This window comes from Nipponia nippon, unplaced genomic scaffold (genome assembly GCF_047370975.1).
Source record: "Nipponia nippon isolate SJK-2023a ecotype South Korea unplaced genomic scaffold, ASM4737097v1 scaffold_2, whole genome shotgun sequence".
Classification (NCBI taxonomy): Eukaryota; Metazoa; Chordata; class Aves; order Pelecaniformes; family Threskiornithidae; genus Nipponia; species Nipponia nippon.
This window is the reverse complement of record NW_028262336.1, coordinates 109,578,358-109,593,218: the sequence shown is the minus strand read 5'-3', so window position 1 is coordinate 109,593,218 and position 14,861 is coordinate 109,578,358. Positions and strand designations below refer to the sequence as shown.

Here is a 14,861-nt window from a genome sequence, read left to right as displayed (position 1 = left end):
GCACCATCACCTACATATCTAGAGTCTCTGGATTTTATTCTGCAACTACCAGAAAGAGTTCCTACATACATGTAAAATATGAAAACCCTGCTTTTACTCAAATATGTACTCTTAAGGTAAGTAAACAGGCCTACATCTATCACTGATTAGAGACAGGGCTACAAAACAAGTAATTTATGATGGATGTGACAGGATGGGAGATGACAACCAGAATGTGGAAGAGCTCACATTGAATAGGTAGTTAACTTACAATTTAGATGAGCAGTGGATGCAGCAGAACATACAAGACAAAACACCGGATTACACTAATTACTAGAACCCTTTTACTCTGTTAGACATCTGAGTCTGCTCATACAGAAGATGGCATGAAATTTTTTACCGTGAACTTTCCTGTTCTCCATCTCTTTCAGTGCCACACTCCAAGAAACATTGTGAACAGACATGGTATGAGCAACAAGCAGTTGCAGATCTGCGCAATCCTACTAGGCATACAACTTCGGAATACCGCACAATGACAGTGGGCTTAATTCACTCCCACCACACCAACAAGATGCTGGCACATCCTTGTCACATCAGGGGAGTTAAACTGAAGCAACAGAGCAGCACACCCAGACCTATATGTCAGGACAGATTCAAGTAAACCACATCCTTACAGAAGTGAGAAATAGTTTTCCCTGCTGCAAAAAAACACCTGCCTGGTTTTCCATTGGAATTAGAACCACTCTCTGGCTGTGGCCAATGCTAGTTCTGCAGCCTTTGTACTTCGGTAAGTTATTGCTCTTGTCAGCGAAGACAGAAGCACAACATGGTGCAAGTCATGATGAGAAATAACAGCAGGTGCAGAGATGCAAGAGCCAGATCAAGAGCCAACCACCTGAGAACAGATTTTAGTATTACAGATTCTGACAACAGCATTTAGTCTAGCTCCTGAACTGCTGCTGCACAGCTGGGTGAAATCCTGCCTTTGCGTAAGTAAAGGGTGCTGCTCCTGTTAGTTTCAGGATTTCAACTGGGTAACAGAAAGCCTAACAATCTTCCTGCCTGCAAAAAGAGTCAGAGAAGGAATGACAGAGCTCCTAAATCAACTTGGCCATAAACAGAAAGCCAGCAGGTATTATGTATGAGACATGAAATGCCAGCACCAGCCACAGCTGTTGAAACAATAACTGGTAGTATTAGCTCTCCATTAGGTAGCATAATTACTTACAGCCCCTTTGCAGTAGAGACGTAGCTGTCCTGCTGGAGTTCGAACAATCACTGACATTCTCTTCCTGTTGCTATTGAAAGAAAAGTATTTGCTTTCATTAGTCATAGTGATGATGAGTAAATCCTGTTCTAGCCAGTGAACTTTCTCAGATGTGCTTAGTGCATCTGAGATCAGGTGAGATGTAACAGTAGTAACTTCAGACCCCACAATCCTTGGCAGCAAGGAGAAATACCAGATTGTTCATTTCCAGATTCAGCCCTATGGCTCCCATTGGTGAACACTCCACCAGAACAGACTTGCACCCAAATAGGAGCAAGAATTTGGAAAAGACCAAGATGGCAGAGAAATCCTCTTGAAAGAAGGGGAATCACCTTTATTCACAGCTTTTCATCATTCCTCAAGCAAAATTGTTTTGAGGACTCAGGCTAGTAAACGGAATCATTAAGGCTGAATGTGTATTTATTATAGCCATAACAGACACTGAAATAGCCACCTACTGACAAGGGCAGTTATTTAACTTCCTAACTCAACAGAATGCAGAAATTTCATAGAAAGGAATCATGGTATAGACCAGCTCTTGCCCTTCCCTATAGGTTTTTTAGATTGATCTGATCAGATCTACATAGTTGGGATTATGTAGAATAAAGTCAGACCCTCTGAGCAGGGCTGCATATCAAGACAGTAAAGTTTGGGATATATTTTTTTAAAATAAAGGTAAAAAGTAGCATAGTGTACACCGATATCCAACAAAGAAAGGTAGGCAAGGATTTTTTTTTCTTTTTAAAGATCAATTTTGGCATTTCACTTTTCAACTTCTCCTTTAAAAGAGCCACTGGTAAAAGAGGCAGCAGCAAGCAAATCAACTCTCATCAAGAGAACCCTAAGAACATGTGGTTTCATATTCAAAAGAAGTTCTCTGTAACTATAATTCTCTTCCTTAGGGAAAGGAGAGCTCAGAAGCATCCTCCTTCCTCATTCCCTTCTTGCCAATATGTACAAACAGATCAGAGTGTAGAGCAATCTTCCTTCTCCTCCTCTAAAGTTCCTCTGGGAGATCTAGTCCCTTTTCAGGGCTCAAGAGCCACGTGTAAGGAAGTAAGCTCTTGCTATATATGAACAGACAAAACAATCTTTTCTGAGACTTTCTAAAGAAGGTCTGGAAGGACAGAAATTAGCTGTGCCCAGAATTTCTGCAGCAAGCTAATGACACTGGGAAACTTCCTTGCGCTTTTTGAAATCTAATTGTAGGAACCGCCTCACTGGTCAAGTGGGAAGTTGCTACACACCAGGAAGAGCTAAGCCAGTTTTTTCCTGCTGCATGCGGCTTACAGCTACTCCTGTCTACAGGCACCAGGGTACTGGTCAACTTGTCGGAAACCCTAAAATACTCTTCTAGTACCTTTTCAGCTATTACCACAAGTAGCCTAAGTAGCTACATTCTGAATGAAAAGGGGAAAGTAGTCAAGAGTAATCTTCAAAGCAAGCCAGGGCACAAGAAAAGCTGCCTACCCAAATCTTCCCTGCCTTTAGTTTTACATACGCCTTTAGAGCACAGCCAGCCAACTCAGAGGGGAGAGAACAAGACTTCAAGGCTTTAAGCCACAGTAAGAGTAAAAAAGACAGCAGAAAAGCCTGCTCACTAGGCACCATCCAAACTGACAAAAACTTTATCAACTGACAAAGAAAAAGCAACTTTTATCATCTCTAGTGATTTAAGGGCCCAGTTCATCACACAAAACTTCTTGCTACCCATCCTAACTAGTCTGACAAGGTAGGAGTGCTTACAAGGTTTAGTTTTTCATAGCTGGAGCGGTTCTTAAAAAGGGGCACCAAAAAGCCCTCCAGTTGTAGATTCTACCTGCTCAAAAAGTAATTTACAGGAGCACTATAAAAGTGCAAGCTCAATCTCAAAGCACATTCCTGAAGTAGACAAGTGACACATCAGGAAATCAATGAGGCACAGAATGACACTGTCAGGGAAGCAACTTCTCAATACACCAACAGAGCTGGAGTGGCAAGGGAGAGCTTCGTGCTCACATGCCAGCCGCCATCAGTTTGTAAGTAGCTCTGTATTAGCCCTGTACTGGAAACGAGGAGGTGGAGGGGCAGGACAAACTTAAGAAAGTTCAGCTTTTCTACTGCATCAGGTGAATCTTTTTATTCTCATTATATATTTACAAAAATAGTTTTCTTGTTACCCTGCATTTAGTATAATAGAGGAAAACTTACCTGGAAAACTCCAGCACGTTAAGAATTTCAAAGGTTTTTTCTTTTCCCAGCTAGAAAAGAAAGCATGTGCTGTTATAAGTATAATTTGCAGTATATTCTTACACGTGTAAACATGCAAGTTGGTTAAACACCTTTGTTTACACATCCCAGTGTAAATAAAGTGTGGTAATAGCCCCCTCTCCTGGTAAAAGTGATGTAGAGCCCTATTTAATGAAGGCCGCCTAATCTTACTTGAACGTCTAATGATGTGGCATTCTCCATCTACTATTTTTACATCATTTCAAGGAACTAATATATTACTCTGGAAGGATAAGCATGCTCTGAAAGTTAAGCTGCATATTTACTTCTTAACCGTTATCAACTAAGAGACATATTACTGACTGTGAGCATTATTCCAAGTTAAAATAAACATGCCATTCAGGTTTGGTATTAAAATAAACTTTGTCTGAACTACCTTAATATTTCTTTTATTTGAATTTACAAGCATATTAGATTATGTTTTTGTGGCAAAAATGGTTAACTGAGGAGTAATTCCCGTTATCACCAACAACTGTTTGCTGGGGTTGAGCATGAGCAACCTGAGGAGAGAAAAGGATTTAGGAATGCTTAGTCTTTGTCATTCTTATTGTGTAACAGAGTGGAGGACCAGTGGGAGTTACTGGAGTATCAGAACTCCAATAGTATTTGTAGCACATAGTTAAAGGGCTGTAGCAAAATCTAATCCCAGTACAGAGTTATGTCCTATGAGGCACATATCAGTTCAGCAATATCCCCAAGGCCAAAAGCCATCTCCAACCCACGTTACATCTAGTGCCACAGATGTAGGCAGTGAGGAGAGACAGGAACCTCCGGGAGTGACAGCTTTTATTGCTGGCTATAGACTGACCATGCTTCCAGCTTGGCATGCATGAGGAATATAAAACCAGGTCAGGTGGGCCTGGGTCTTCTTGCAGAAGAGAGAAGAGCCTACATAGCTCTAGATGATGCTGCTCATCCTAAGCTCTTCCCCTTAAACTAAGCAGCAGTTTTCTGAGTAGTTGTAAAAAGTTTGCGACAAGTCTTAGAAAGATACATATTTTAAGTGCTTGGCTTGGCAGCGTACCAAGAAACTTGAAAGTGAACACACCTGAGAGAAAGGACAAAAATACATCCATTATTCTTAATAAGCACCTTGGTATGTATTCCAGAGACAAAGTTCTCAGCTGCACCTGCATAAATCTGAAGCCACTTTAGCTTAGACTGCAACTTAAGTCAGACTGTGGCCCCATGAGTTTGAGACTGCCAGTGTCAACTCTAATCCGTTAACTACACACCCCTGCACATAGAGCTTGTTAGGCAGATCCATCTTCTACAGAAGATCTTACTCAGAAGAAAAATTCCATTTTAATACAAGAAATCAAACATTTATAAGGACAGTAACCATTAAACATAGTAGTTAGAAAATCTCCCAGACACATAAACGTCCTTCTGATGTGAGTGTGCTCATCTGTGCTTCCCAGACAAGGGAAATATTCTTCAGGCACAACTGCTGTTGTTTCCCCTATAAGCTTGCAACTTCCTATTGCCCGTGCCACAGAGAAGGGCAGAAGATTTTGCATCTAAAAATAGAGTAAGACAACTTTTCTCAGTCTGCAAAAACCTTTTGCGTGTAGCGTCCTAAAGGCCCTGTAAAGGGGAACTCACAAGAACCACACAGGAGACATTTATGCTCTGCATGAGCTTGGCAGTCTGTGCCATGCACATCTACTACTTACCGCATCAATGATAACTGAATGTGGAGTCCGTCCTGTGAAGACATAACCAAGTTTTTTTGCTCCTTTCACCAATGCCCCTTCATCTGCCAATACAAGAAAAGCTTAAATTTAATCTGGTATGTAGAAGAGGCTTGCAAAGCCCATACTTAAGTATGCCACACTACTGAAACACAGAAGCCCCCTTTCCCCATGTACTCCCACATCTGTAGGGCTGCTAGAGTAGCTCTGCACACACTTCCACAAGACGATTCACATTTTAGTCCTACAAAGGCCACGTAACATCAACTACACAAACTTCATATTCAATCTGTATAAAATACCCTGTAACTACTGAAGCATTAAACTCTTTTGTTGTGGAGGAGTCATACTTTTCTACATAAGAAAAGGGGAAATACCTGTTCTGAAAGCAAGATCAAAGCTGTGTAACTCTAAATTCCTACAATATGCATTTAATCCACTTCCTGCTGTAAATGCACTAAGTTCAGGTGCTATAGAAATAAGCACAGCATTGTCTTCTGGAGACTGAACTGGACACTATCATTAAGAGCTCAAATAACCAAGCCAAAACCAGAGCCAACACCCCTACCTCTAGTAAGTAGTTAATACAGCCTCATTAAGGAGCAAGTGGCACTAAGTGCAACCACCGTACAAGTGAATTTAGTGCCCAGTTCAAGCAACCCTAATGTCTCTATAGATCCAGCGTGTCCAGAGAAGGGCAACGAAGCTGGTGAAGGGTCTGGAGCACAAGTCTTATGAGGAGCAGCTGAGGGAGCTGGGGTTGTTTAGCCTGGAGAAGAGGAGGCTCAGGGGAGACCTTATTGCTCTCTACAACTACCTGAAAGGAAGTTGTAGCCAGGTGGGGGGTCGGTCTCTTCTCCCAAGTAACAAGCAATAGCACAAGAGGAAACTGCCTCAAGCTGCACCAGGGGAGGTTTAGGTTGGATATTAGGAAAAAAGCTTCTTCACCGAGAGGGTGGTCAAGCATTGGGACACGCTACCCAGGGAAGTGGTTGAGTCTCCATCCCTGGAGGTATTTAAAGAACGGATAGATGTGGTGCTTGAAGACATGGTATAGATGGACTTGGCAGTGATAGGTTGACAGTTGGACTCGATCTTAAGGGTCTTTTCCAACTTTGACGATTCTATGATTCTATGATCCCTTGGTCTCCTCATGGTTTGTCAACACTGTGACTACAGCTGCCTTACTGTTCACCCCATTCTTCAGACACTTTAAGACAAGTAGAAATGCTGCTGCTTTATCACTCAATACATCACTACAACAATTCTAGAAACATCTTCAGAAGTGGAGATAAATTTCATGGGGAGCAGGGCCCTACTGTTGTGCATTTTGGCCCTGCCTACCTCTTAGTACCACTGTGCTGCCTGAAAGAAGGAAGAAATGGGTGAAGGGCAGGCCCAGATACGGCCAAGACTCTGCTCTTTGTTGTATCATGTCACATATCAGCATCCTGTATCTGCAAAAAGCAACATGGAAACCTACTAGATCAAGCCAGACAGTTTGCACTCATGCCAAATACAGCAAGTAACTGACCATGCAGAAGCGAATCAGTACTTCCATAGGTCAGCTCTAAGTAGGGAAGACAACTCACTGAAAATTTTACTTTTGCTCTTCACCCATGTAGAAAGAGGCCAGAATAGTAGGTCTAATGAGAGCAGAAGGGATCGTAAGCCTAGCCTAGCCCTACAGAAACATCGTGGACTTGGCAGTTCTGTATAAGGCATTCAAAAGCAGTGTGCACTGGTCACAGAAGATGCCAGATCTACTGCTAGTATCATGGAGGACATATCTTGCTTTTCAAATCGATGACCTTTTCAGAAGTTTCTGGACTTCCCTTTCATCCCTGTCCATCCACATCTACTCCCTCACTCCTTCCCTCCCCAAGACAGCAACAACCAACCTGGAGAGGAGGCCTGGTAGATTATTGTATTTCCTTGTCTCTCAGGAACGACAGTATGACACACGGCCAGCAGAGTGAGGAACTCCTGTATGTGCACAGCTGTGGGCTAGACAGGACATTAGGAGACGCAGGTTTAGTATTACCCATAGACTGAGAGGCAGCTGTTCACTAACCTGATAAGACCTCTTAGGTACCACAGACAAAAAAAATATTCTGTTCTCTTTGTAGTAGTTGTCTTGGTCCCAGAACATCAATACAACTGAGTTAAGGGCCAGCATTAACAAACTAGAGTGCTAATGATAAAGACCTCAGTTAAGTTGCAGAGAGTTGGGAAGCCAGAATATTCCCCCACCAAATATAAAAAGCATTAGTTTTGTAGCACCCCAAGCTTCATATAGGCAAAGATGTCTGCCACAAGGTGCTGATAGTAATCAAGCAACAGGAAATACTACTTTGGTAGCTTCCACAACAGCTTTCGCTAGATTGACAGTAACCACACCAGAATTAAAGTCATTGCAACGGCACCCTTAGTGATGAAACATCCAGAGCCGACAGCAGCTAATTAGCCAGCAGAAGGCAACATCACATGCTCTTCCACAGGAATACATCATCCAGCCAAGCAGAAATTTGATCAATGGCTCCTACACATTCAGCACCATGAGAAGATACAATACAAAACATTGTTCACAGACTACCTAGTCACCAGCCATCCCAAAGTGTTTAAAGACACACCAGGTCTACAACTCGGTGAAAGTGCTTTGGCACTTAAATCACAGGCCTCTGATCAGCACATTCTGGCAACTGTAGCTATAGTTAACAAGTGACAGGACAAGAGGAGACGGGCTCAAGTTGTGCCAGGGGAGATTTAGATTAGATATTAGGAAAAATTTCCTCACGGAGAGAGTGGTTAGGCATTGGAACAGGCTGCCCAGGGAAGTGGTGCAATCACAGTCCCTGGAAGTATTCGAAAAGTGTATGGATGTGGTGCTTAGGGACATGGTTTAGAGGTGGCCCAGGCAGTTAGGTTAATGGTTGGACTCAGAGGTCCTTTCCAACCTTAACGATTCTATGATTCTATAGTGACTTGGAGTCCCCCATCCCATTCCTCCCTCCTTTCCACCCCTGCCTCTGGCACAGCATTTCCAGTCTCACAGCAGCCAGGAACAGTACTCAGCTGCCCAGCTCACAACCTGCCATACTAACTCCATCCACAGCTCACACGGATCTTTCAAGATGCTTGGCTGAAACAGCTGAAGTGAACCCATGTTCCCCTTCACCAACTCTGCTATATCTGTAACATCCACAGTTGGTAGCATCAAAATCTTATGTCACAGCAGCTGTTTGCCCAGTGACTGAATCAGACATGAACTTAACAGTTCTACCTTTGCAGAAAGCCTTAGCTGACTTTGCAAACTCTTGCAGAATTTTTGCATATGAAAATATCATCTAGTTTCCAAAGTTTTCATCAGCATAGCATATTTTATATATATTCTGTCTTAACAGAGCCACTACAAAATCAAGAGCATTACAAGAGCTGTGAGCCCAAGGTCGGGCTAAAACCCCACTGTCGTAATATTAAAACCAAGATCAGGTAAAGAAGAATCCTACAATATTCTAGTAAAACAGGATCCAAGGTGTTTTTTTTTTTTTAAACAGTTAATGAAAAGATGCTTCTACACAATTTATTATGCTAGTGTACACCAGAACATTTCACAATAGAAAAAAGGCCACAATGTTCAAATGAAATTTTCAAGTGAAAATGACATGCCACCAAAAATCCTCACGAGAGACTTATATTACATGTATTTTTCTAAGAGTATATGCAGTAATACTATTTGAAACAACACAGTTATTTTATAAAACCCTTTAATCACATAGAACTACTGAGACATTAAAGACTCCTCCGTTTCCCACTTAGAGGGGCACTTAAAATACAACTTCTCACAATTAGGCCAGCAGCATTCACAACTGGCTCTCAGACATGTTGATGCTTCTCTCCCCAAGCCAAGCATGTGACAAAAAAAAAAAGAAAGGTTTTTTTATCTCAGGTCCTATTTCAGGAACAAGACCAAGAATAGGGAAAAACTGCTGAGGTTTTGTTTTTTCAATATGGTGCACATAGCCTACATACTTGTACAACAGAAAGATGCACTGGCAATAGCAAGGTTTAATTAGTAGGAAGTAAACTACTATGAAAGCCACAAAGCATCAGCTGGCAAATGTTGTGTTCACATGTGTACACAAAAAATAAGCATATATGAAAAAGTGTAATAAAAAGACTGCAGATCCAATACTTATATTCTTGTTTTACTTCATGTACTTTGCATTAATATTTTCATGAATAACTGTTTCACACAGGACCTTTATCTTTGCATACTTAAACTTCTGAATTGTATGGTCACAAGCCACTAAGACAACAACAGTTGTAGCTTTTGACATGCTGGAGTGCAGAGGCTGTGTTCAAGAAAATGAACAGAGGGAATATAATCAGAGACTAGTGTGCGAAATGTTAAGTCCACAGTAAATTACTGGTCAGGAGGTTACTGCTGCTCCATGATTTCCAGTGAAAGCAGTGAAAGTTTTATCTCCATATCAAAACGCATAGTCTGCCAGATTCTCATTTCAGCATCCATTGCTGCTGACCTTTGATGTCCTTCTTACACATATATCACCTAGCCCCTAACACCCCTTCATAGTATATGTTCTATCAGCTGGAAACAACCTGTCTCCGGTAATGTCATAGATTTTAATCCTTCCTACATATATATTTCTGCTTTCAAGCCAGCAATGTAATTTGTGGCTGTCTTGGTATTTTCACAGCTCACTAAGTATTACATGGCAATCTTCCAATTCTATAGCAACATATCATCAGAGGCCCAGCTTATCACGTCAGCCCCTCCACACAGCTGTCATTTGTTTCCTTTCTATATTGCTCCAGCACTGACACAATATTTGTTGCACTGGCATGAATCAGGATAGAGCATTCAAATTCGTACTTCAGAACTGTAAACAGAAGACTCATTAATAGCTTCTGTGGTGATACATCCCTTGCACCATGCCAAGTTTAGCCCCAGCATAAGACAGAAGTCCCATAGGTTAATTGATTCTGCTTTATTACTTATTTTCCTATATTAAAGCAAGTCTCTTCCATTTTAGTACTCAAATTCATACTGGTGGTCTCTGTGAGACATTCCTTGCCTGCTCATGTTAAGCTCAGCTCTATTTCTTCCCACCCCATTTTTTCCTTGTCTATTTATCTGTAGCAGGAACAAAATTTGCTGATTTTAGTCTCTTGTTCATCTGTCCACAAGCAGCTCTCATTTTGAGTGCCTTCTCCCCTCATTTTTCTCCCTGTGTGCCAACAGCTCTGCATGAAAGTATTGCTGCTCTTTTGCTATGTCTTTTCCAAAGATCCAGGGAACACCTGGTGTACAACCACCTATGCCAGCAATATACCCCACTGGCTGAACTTACTTTGCACACTGCCCCTACAAGCTGAGAACTACACACACTGAGACAGTCTCATATTTCTGGAGGCAGTCTCTGGATGGTTACCTACAAAGCATTATCTACACTGAAAGCAAAGTTTCCCTATCTAGAAGGCACAGCATTATCCATTATCAAGCAGGGCACAGACCACTGGTCAGGAAGCCGTATCATAAGTTTTCATCCCTTCATGTTCTCCTTTATTCAGAGGGAACAAAACACTGAATCAAAACTCGGTCTTTTGGGGAGCAAGCTGCACTCTGCAGAGCTACATATCTGCACATCTGCCACGCATGTCTTTATCCGGGCCTCTTCGCTCTGAAGACAGAAACTGCATTATTCTAGCCAACTGTTCAGAGCCTGATAAAGTTACAAGGAAGTTGCATGTGAAGTTAAAGATACTTATTCACCTCTCCTTTTATTTATAAGTAGTACCAGAGCAGTGCCTCCATTCACAATATTTCCAGATGAGCAGGACTGACAGGTTTTTGAGCAAATGGCCTAGAAATGGCCAATGGGATATTAAGGCACAGTCTAACTTTTGAGCGTACTACTTTGCCTAAGTGTGGCACATTCTGCCAAGGACAGCTAGTAAAATACTTATCCATTTCATTACCAGGGAGAATTACGACTCACTGTCTTAAAAAGATGTAAACTTCTTACTGTTTTGTTCATTAAAATACCTGGAGAACAATGTGAGGATCCAGCCATGTTGGGCATCTCTAGAACACTGAAGCTGGTAAGGCTGGAGGGGATCAGGATATTTCAGGCACAGACTCAAAGAGCACATTAACTCTACTGGTATTCAAATACTGGTTAAATGCAAGTTTCTCTTGTCCAAAGCCACCAAAATATGACCTATAATTAAAGATACCTGCCTTGTACCTGAGCAAAAGAGAAGTACCGAAGTCCCATATACAGTAAGGGCAAAAGGAGAATACTGACAGGTATTTCTCACCAAGCTATACCAATTTAATTGTCAGCTGTAAAATGATACATTTGGACAGTTTTCAGGCAACGGTTACTTTCTGAACTAAAGCCTCCCAGAGGCTCTCACCACCTGAATGAATTTTCCCCCTACTGTATTTTAAATTCCAGTTTTTCATTCCAGTACTGATATGCTTTTCATGTTCTGCTTTCCTAAGGAATTCAGAATCAGCTGATGATAGTGGTCATTTCAACAAAGCCTGATAGGATAAATGCCTCCATTCCCACACACTTCACGAAAATAAGTAGCCATGTTGGAGAGATCTAAACGAACACTGAGGTAAAGGCTCTACATGAGCACAACAGTTATCTCTTCTGCCTGGCCAGCTGCTTAACTACTCATCACACATACTCACTGAATCAACTCGTGCATTTGAAGCTACACCACGTGCTTGTTGCTTCTTGTCCAAGAGGTAATTTGCAGGCCACAGAAGACAGTTCATACGCAGACAGGAATTACTAGAGGAAGTTCAGAGTGAATCCAGGGAGATAACAGAAAAGTCTAGGGTGAGATCCAAGTTTATTAGTTCTTTCACTTCTTGACCTCCTTCCCTGCACTCGTATCAGGGTAAAAAACAACCCCACACCAAACAGGTTTGCATCTCCATAATGAGTTTATTCACAGCACATGTGCAACACAAGCACCAAGATAAAGACCACCTAGCATATTCACCAAACTTTCTTTTAAGTTTTCGGAAATAACTGATCTTTTATTCTAGTAAGAGTTTACGCCATTTTCCCTACAGAACCAAGCCAGCATTATGCTCTTGGCACTGCTGAACAGTTCATCCAACAAAAGCTGTTACAAAGAAAAAGCACAGGCAGACAAACCTAGGTACTTTCTTCCACATTAAAATCCCAGAGAAGCCAAGAGAAACCTCCACATGTTTTCAAGACAAGTTATTTTTCCTTGGAACACCTCCTGCTGAGCAATAATTCCTTGACTGTTACTCAGAGTGGACTTGGCCACCAGTCAGTCTTTACGCACCAGTGGCCCAGAAGAGCTATGAAATTTAGAGGTGATGCAGGATGCTAAAAAACTTTCCTACCAGATGGAAGACAGTCTCTGAGGACAAGTACATTATTTTGTTATTGTCAACCTGGAAAGAAAATTACTTGGCACTGAGACAGCTCTAAACTAACACTTAAGACTGGATTGAAAAAAAAAAAAAAATCTTCAAGACCAGAGCAATGAGCACTTATTGAGTGTTTGTTAGAGATAGCACATTGACAACTTCAGCTGCAAAAGGGTAAGTGTTTAAAAGGAATTCATTGCCCAGCTGAGTACAGCACCATCTGAACCCACAATGCAGCTTGTGCTAGAACACTTCAGTTCTATCACCTCAGTTCACTAAACAAGAAGAGATTGTCAGACATCTGTAAATGGCATCTACAGCTATCTACCGGGTATGAAAACCAGGACACTAAGGAGTTTTATGTAGAAGGAAACAGTTTATGCACCTTAACAGCTGACCTAATGCAAAAAGCTAATGGGCTACAAACCTGTGACTCTTTCCTCTCCCTCTATCCTGTAATTCAGCCCTCATCTCACTGATGCAGTTTGACAAACAAATCTGAAATTGCTAAGCAAACTGTCACATGTAGTTCTTGCATTCTTGTGTCTTGTGCTAAGTCACCACTTGTCAGAGGGTGGCATCTATCCCTCCAGTACAGGCAGGCTCCAAAAGGTGTCTTTGGCCTACACAAGGTACACCTTATCAGCCAGAAGTTTCCCCACTGATTGCCTGAGGGCTGAGTTCACCCAGTGTGCTCAGCCCCACAGTCAGATGTGCAATGACAACAGTATTTATCTGTTCAAGTTGCCAGCCAAAAAGAAATTTGATGCATAAGGGTTCAGCGTATAAAGAACAAAGACTTTATCTGAGCTGTCTAGACTACATGAAACCTAAGGAAGCTACCAAAATCCTTTATTTGCCTGCTACAACAGCAAATATTCCTTCTGTCTCCCAAAGTCGAAGCTCTACCCAGAGAGGGTCAAAGAATTAGAGATATCCCAAAGTTACGGAGCCATCTCATGGCCAGATGAAAAATTCCATCTCACAGACCATTTATCTATGTCCCTTCTGCTGGGTTTATTACAATGTACCAAAGCACTTTTCTGTATAGATGCCTAAAGCAACAGCTAGTGAGGAAGAGCTCAAACACACTTTATCTGTAGCCTGCACCTAAACCAGTAGCCTTCCATTCAGAAGTACTGAAAGAAGTATTCAGAGTGCCTGGAGTCAGCGATTGCCATAAACCATACTGCAGTCACATATAAACAAACAGAACACAAGAACAGGAGGCAACCCAAATCTTGGCTGCAAGTGATGCACAGTGGGAAGTGCCTCCAGTGCAGATGATTACCAAAGCCACACAGGAAACCAGTACATTGCCCTGGCAGGGCCACCACCCTGAAGGTTAGAGGAGCCATCTTCAGACTCTAGCACCCTCAGGAATGTGTAGTGACATACAAAGTAATTAAATATTCCTTCAACCGTTTACACCACACTGCATTTCAACTTCTTAAGTACTGTAAAGCAAAATAGAAAGCACAGCTTTGCTGCACACGAACAGTATGTTGTAACGATAGATGCTCATACTAAACCAGCCCAGTTAGAGAAGTTATACTGTCTAAGGAGAGCAATCGGCTAATTGAGTTTGTCATTTGAGTCTGTGCTTGCCAACACCCAGATCCCCTGTTGTGATACAGCTTCTGCAGAATAGAAGGGCCATATTTTTTGCAAGTGACTTGAATTGTTTGGTGTCCAGACACTTCATAGCTGCATGGTTTCTGAATAAGCAATGAACTGACACTCTCCTAAGGACTAGGTCCCTTTAGGACACAACCAGTTAGGCTAGGATTACTAACCACTAAGTCTCAGGCTAAGCTTAAGCTTGCAATTAAGTCCCATCTCATACATCCTTTAAACAACTGGAATTCCCAACACTTGCAGTATTTAAAGCAGGTCTCACACCAGAATCATCTTGCAATGCTCAGGATTACTGCTAAAAATGGTATTTTAACAGTATGGATGTTTGAACACTCCAAATAGTTTTTCTTTTAAAGAATTACAATTTCTACCATCATTTGCTACAAGACATTATCTTCCATATACACTAGCATATATGAAGCTGTTTTACAGCTAGCTGGTACCCACATCAATGTCATTGTTTCTTTAATTCATTAGTAAGATAAGCGGGCAGAAAGGGCTTGGGGGACCTATTTGGTTTCCTTTTTCCCCATTTTGTGCTTGCACAATATACCCACGGAGCAGA

The 14,861-nt window shown here is 41.7% G+C and overlaps 1 protein-coding gene across 6 annotated transcripts in view; it reads right to left on the bottom strand.

Annotated features, from left to right (window-relative positions):
- Positions 1-14,861, bottom strand: part of ATP8A2 (ATPase phospholipid transporting 8A2) — a 349,469-nt gene that overhangs the window by 256,985 nt on the left and 77,623 nt on the right. For all 6 annotated transcript variants that reach the window (XM_087757791.1, XM_087757793.1, XM_087757792.1 and 3 more), the window contains 4 exons: positions 7,110-7,215; positions 5,191-5,273; positions 3,437-3,486; positions 1,208-1,277 (listed from right to left, as the gene is read on the bottom strand). In XM_087757791.1, coding sequence (XP_087613917.1) covers positions 1,208-1,277; positions 3,437-3,486; positions 5,191-5,273; positions 7,110-7,215 — 309 coding nt within the window. The remainder of the gene's footprint in view (positions 1-1,207; positions 1,278-3,436; positions 3,487-5,190; positions 5,274-7,109; positions 7,216-14,861) is intronic.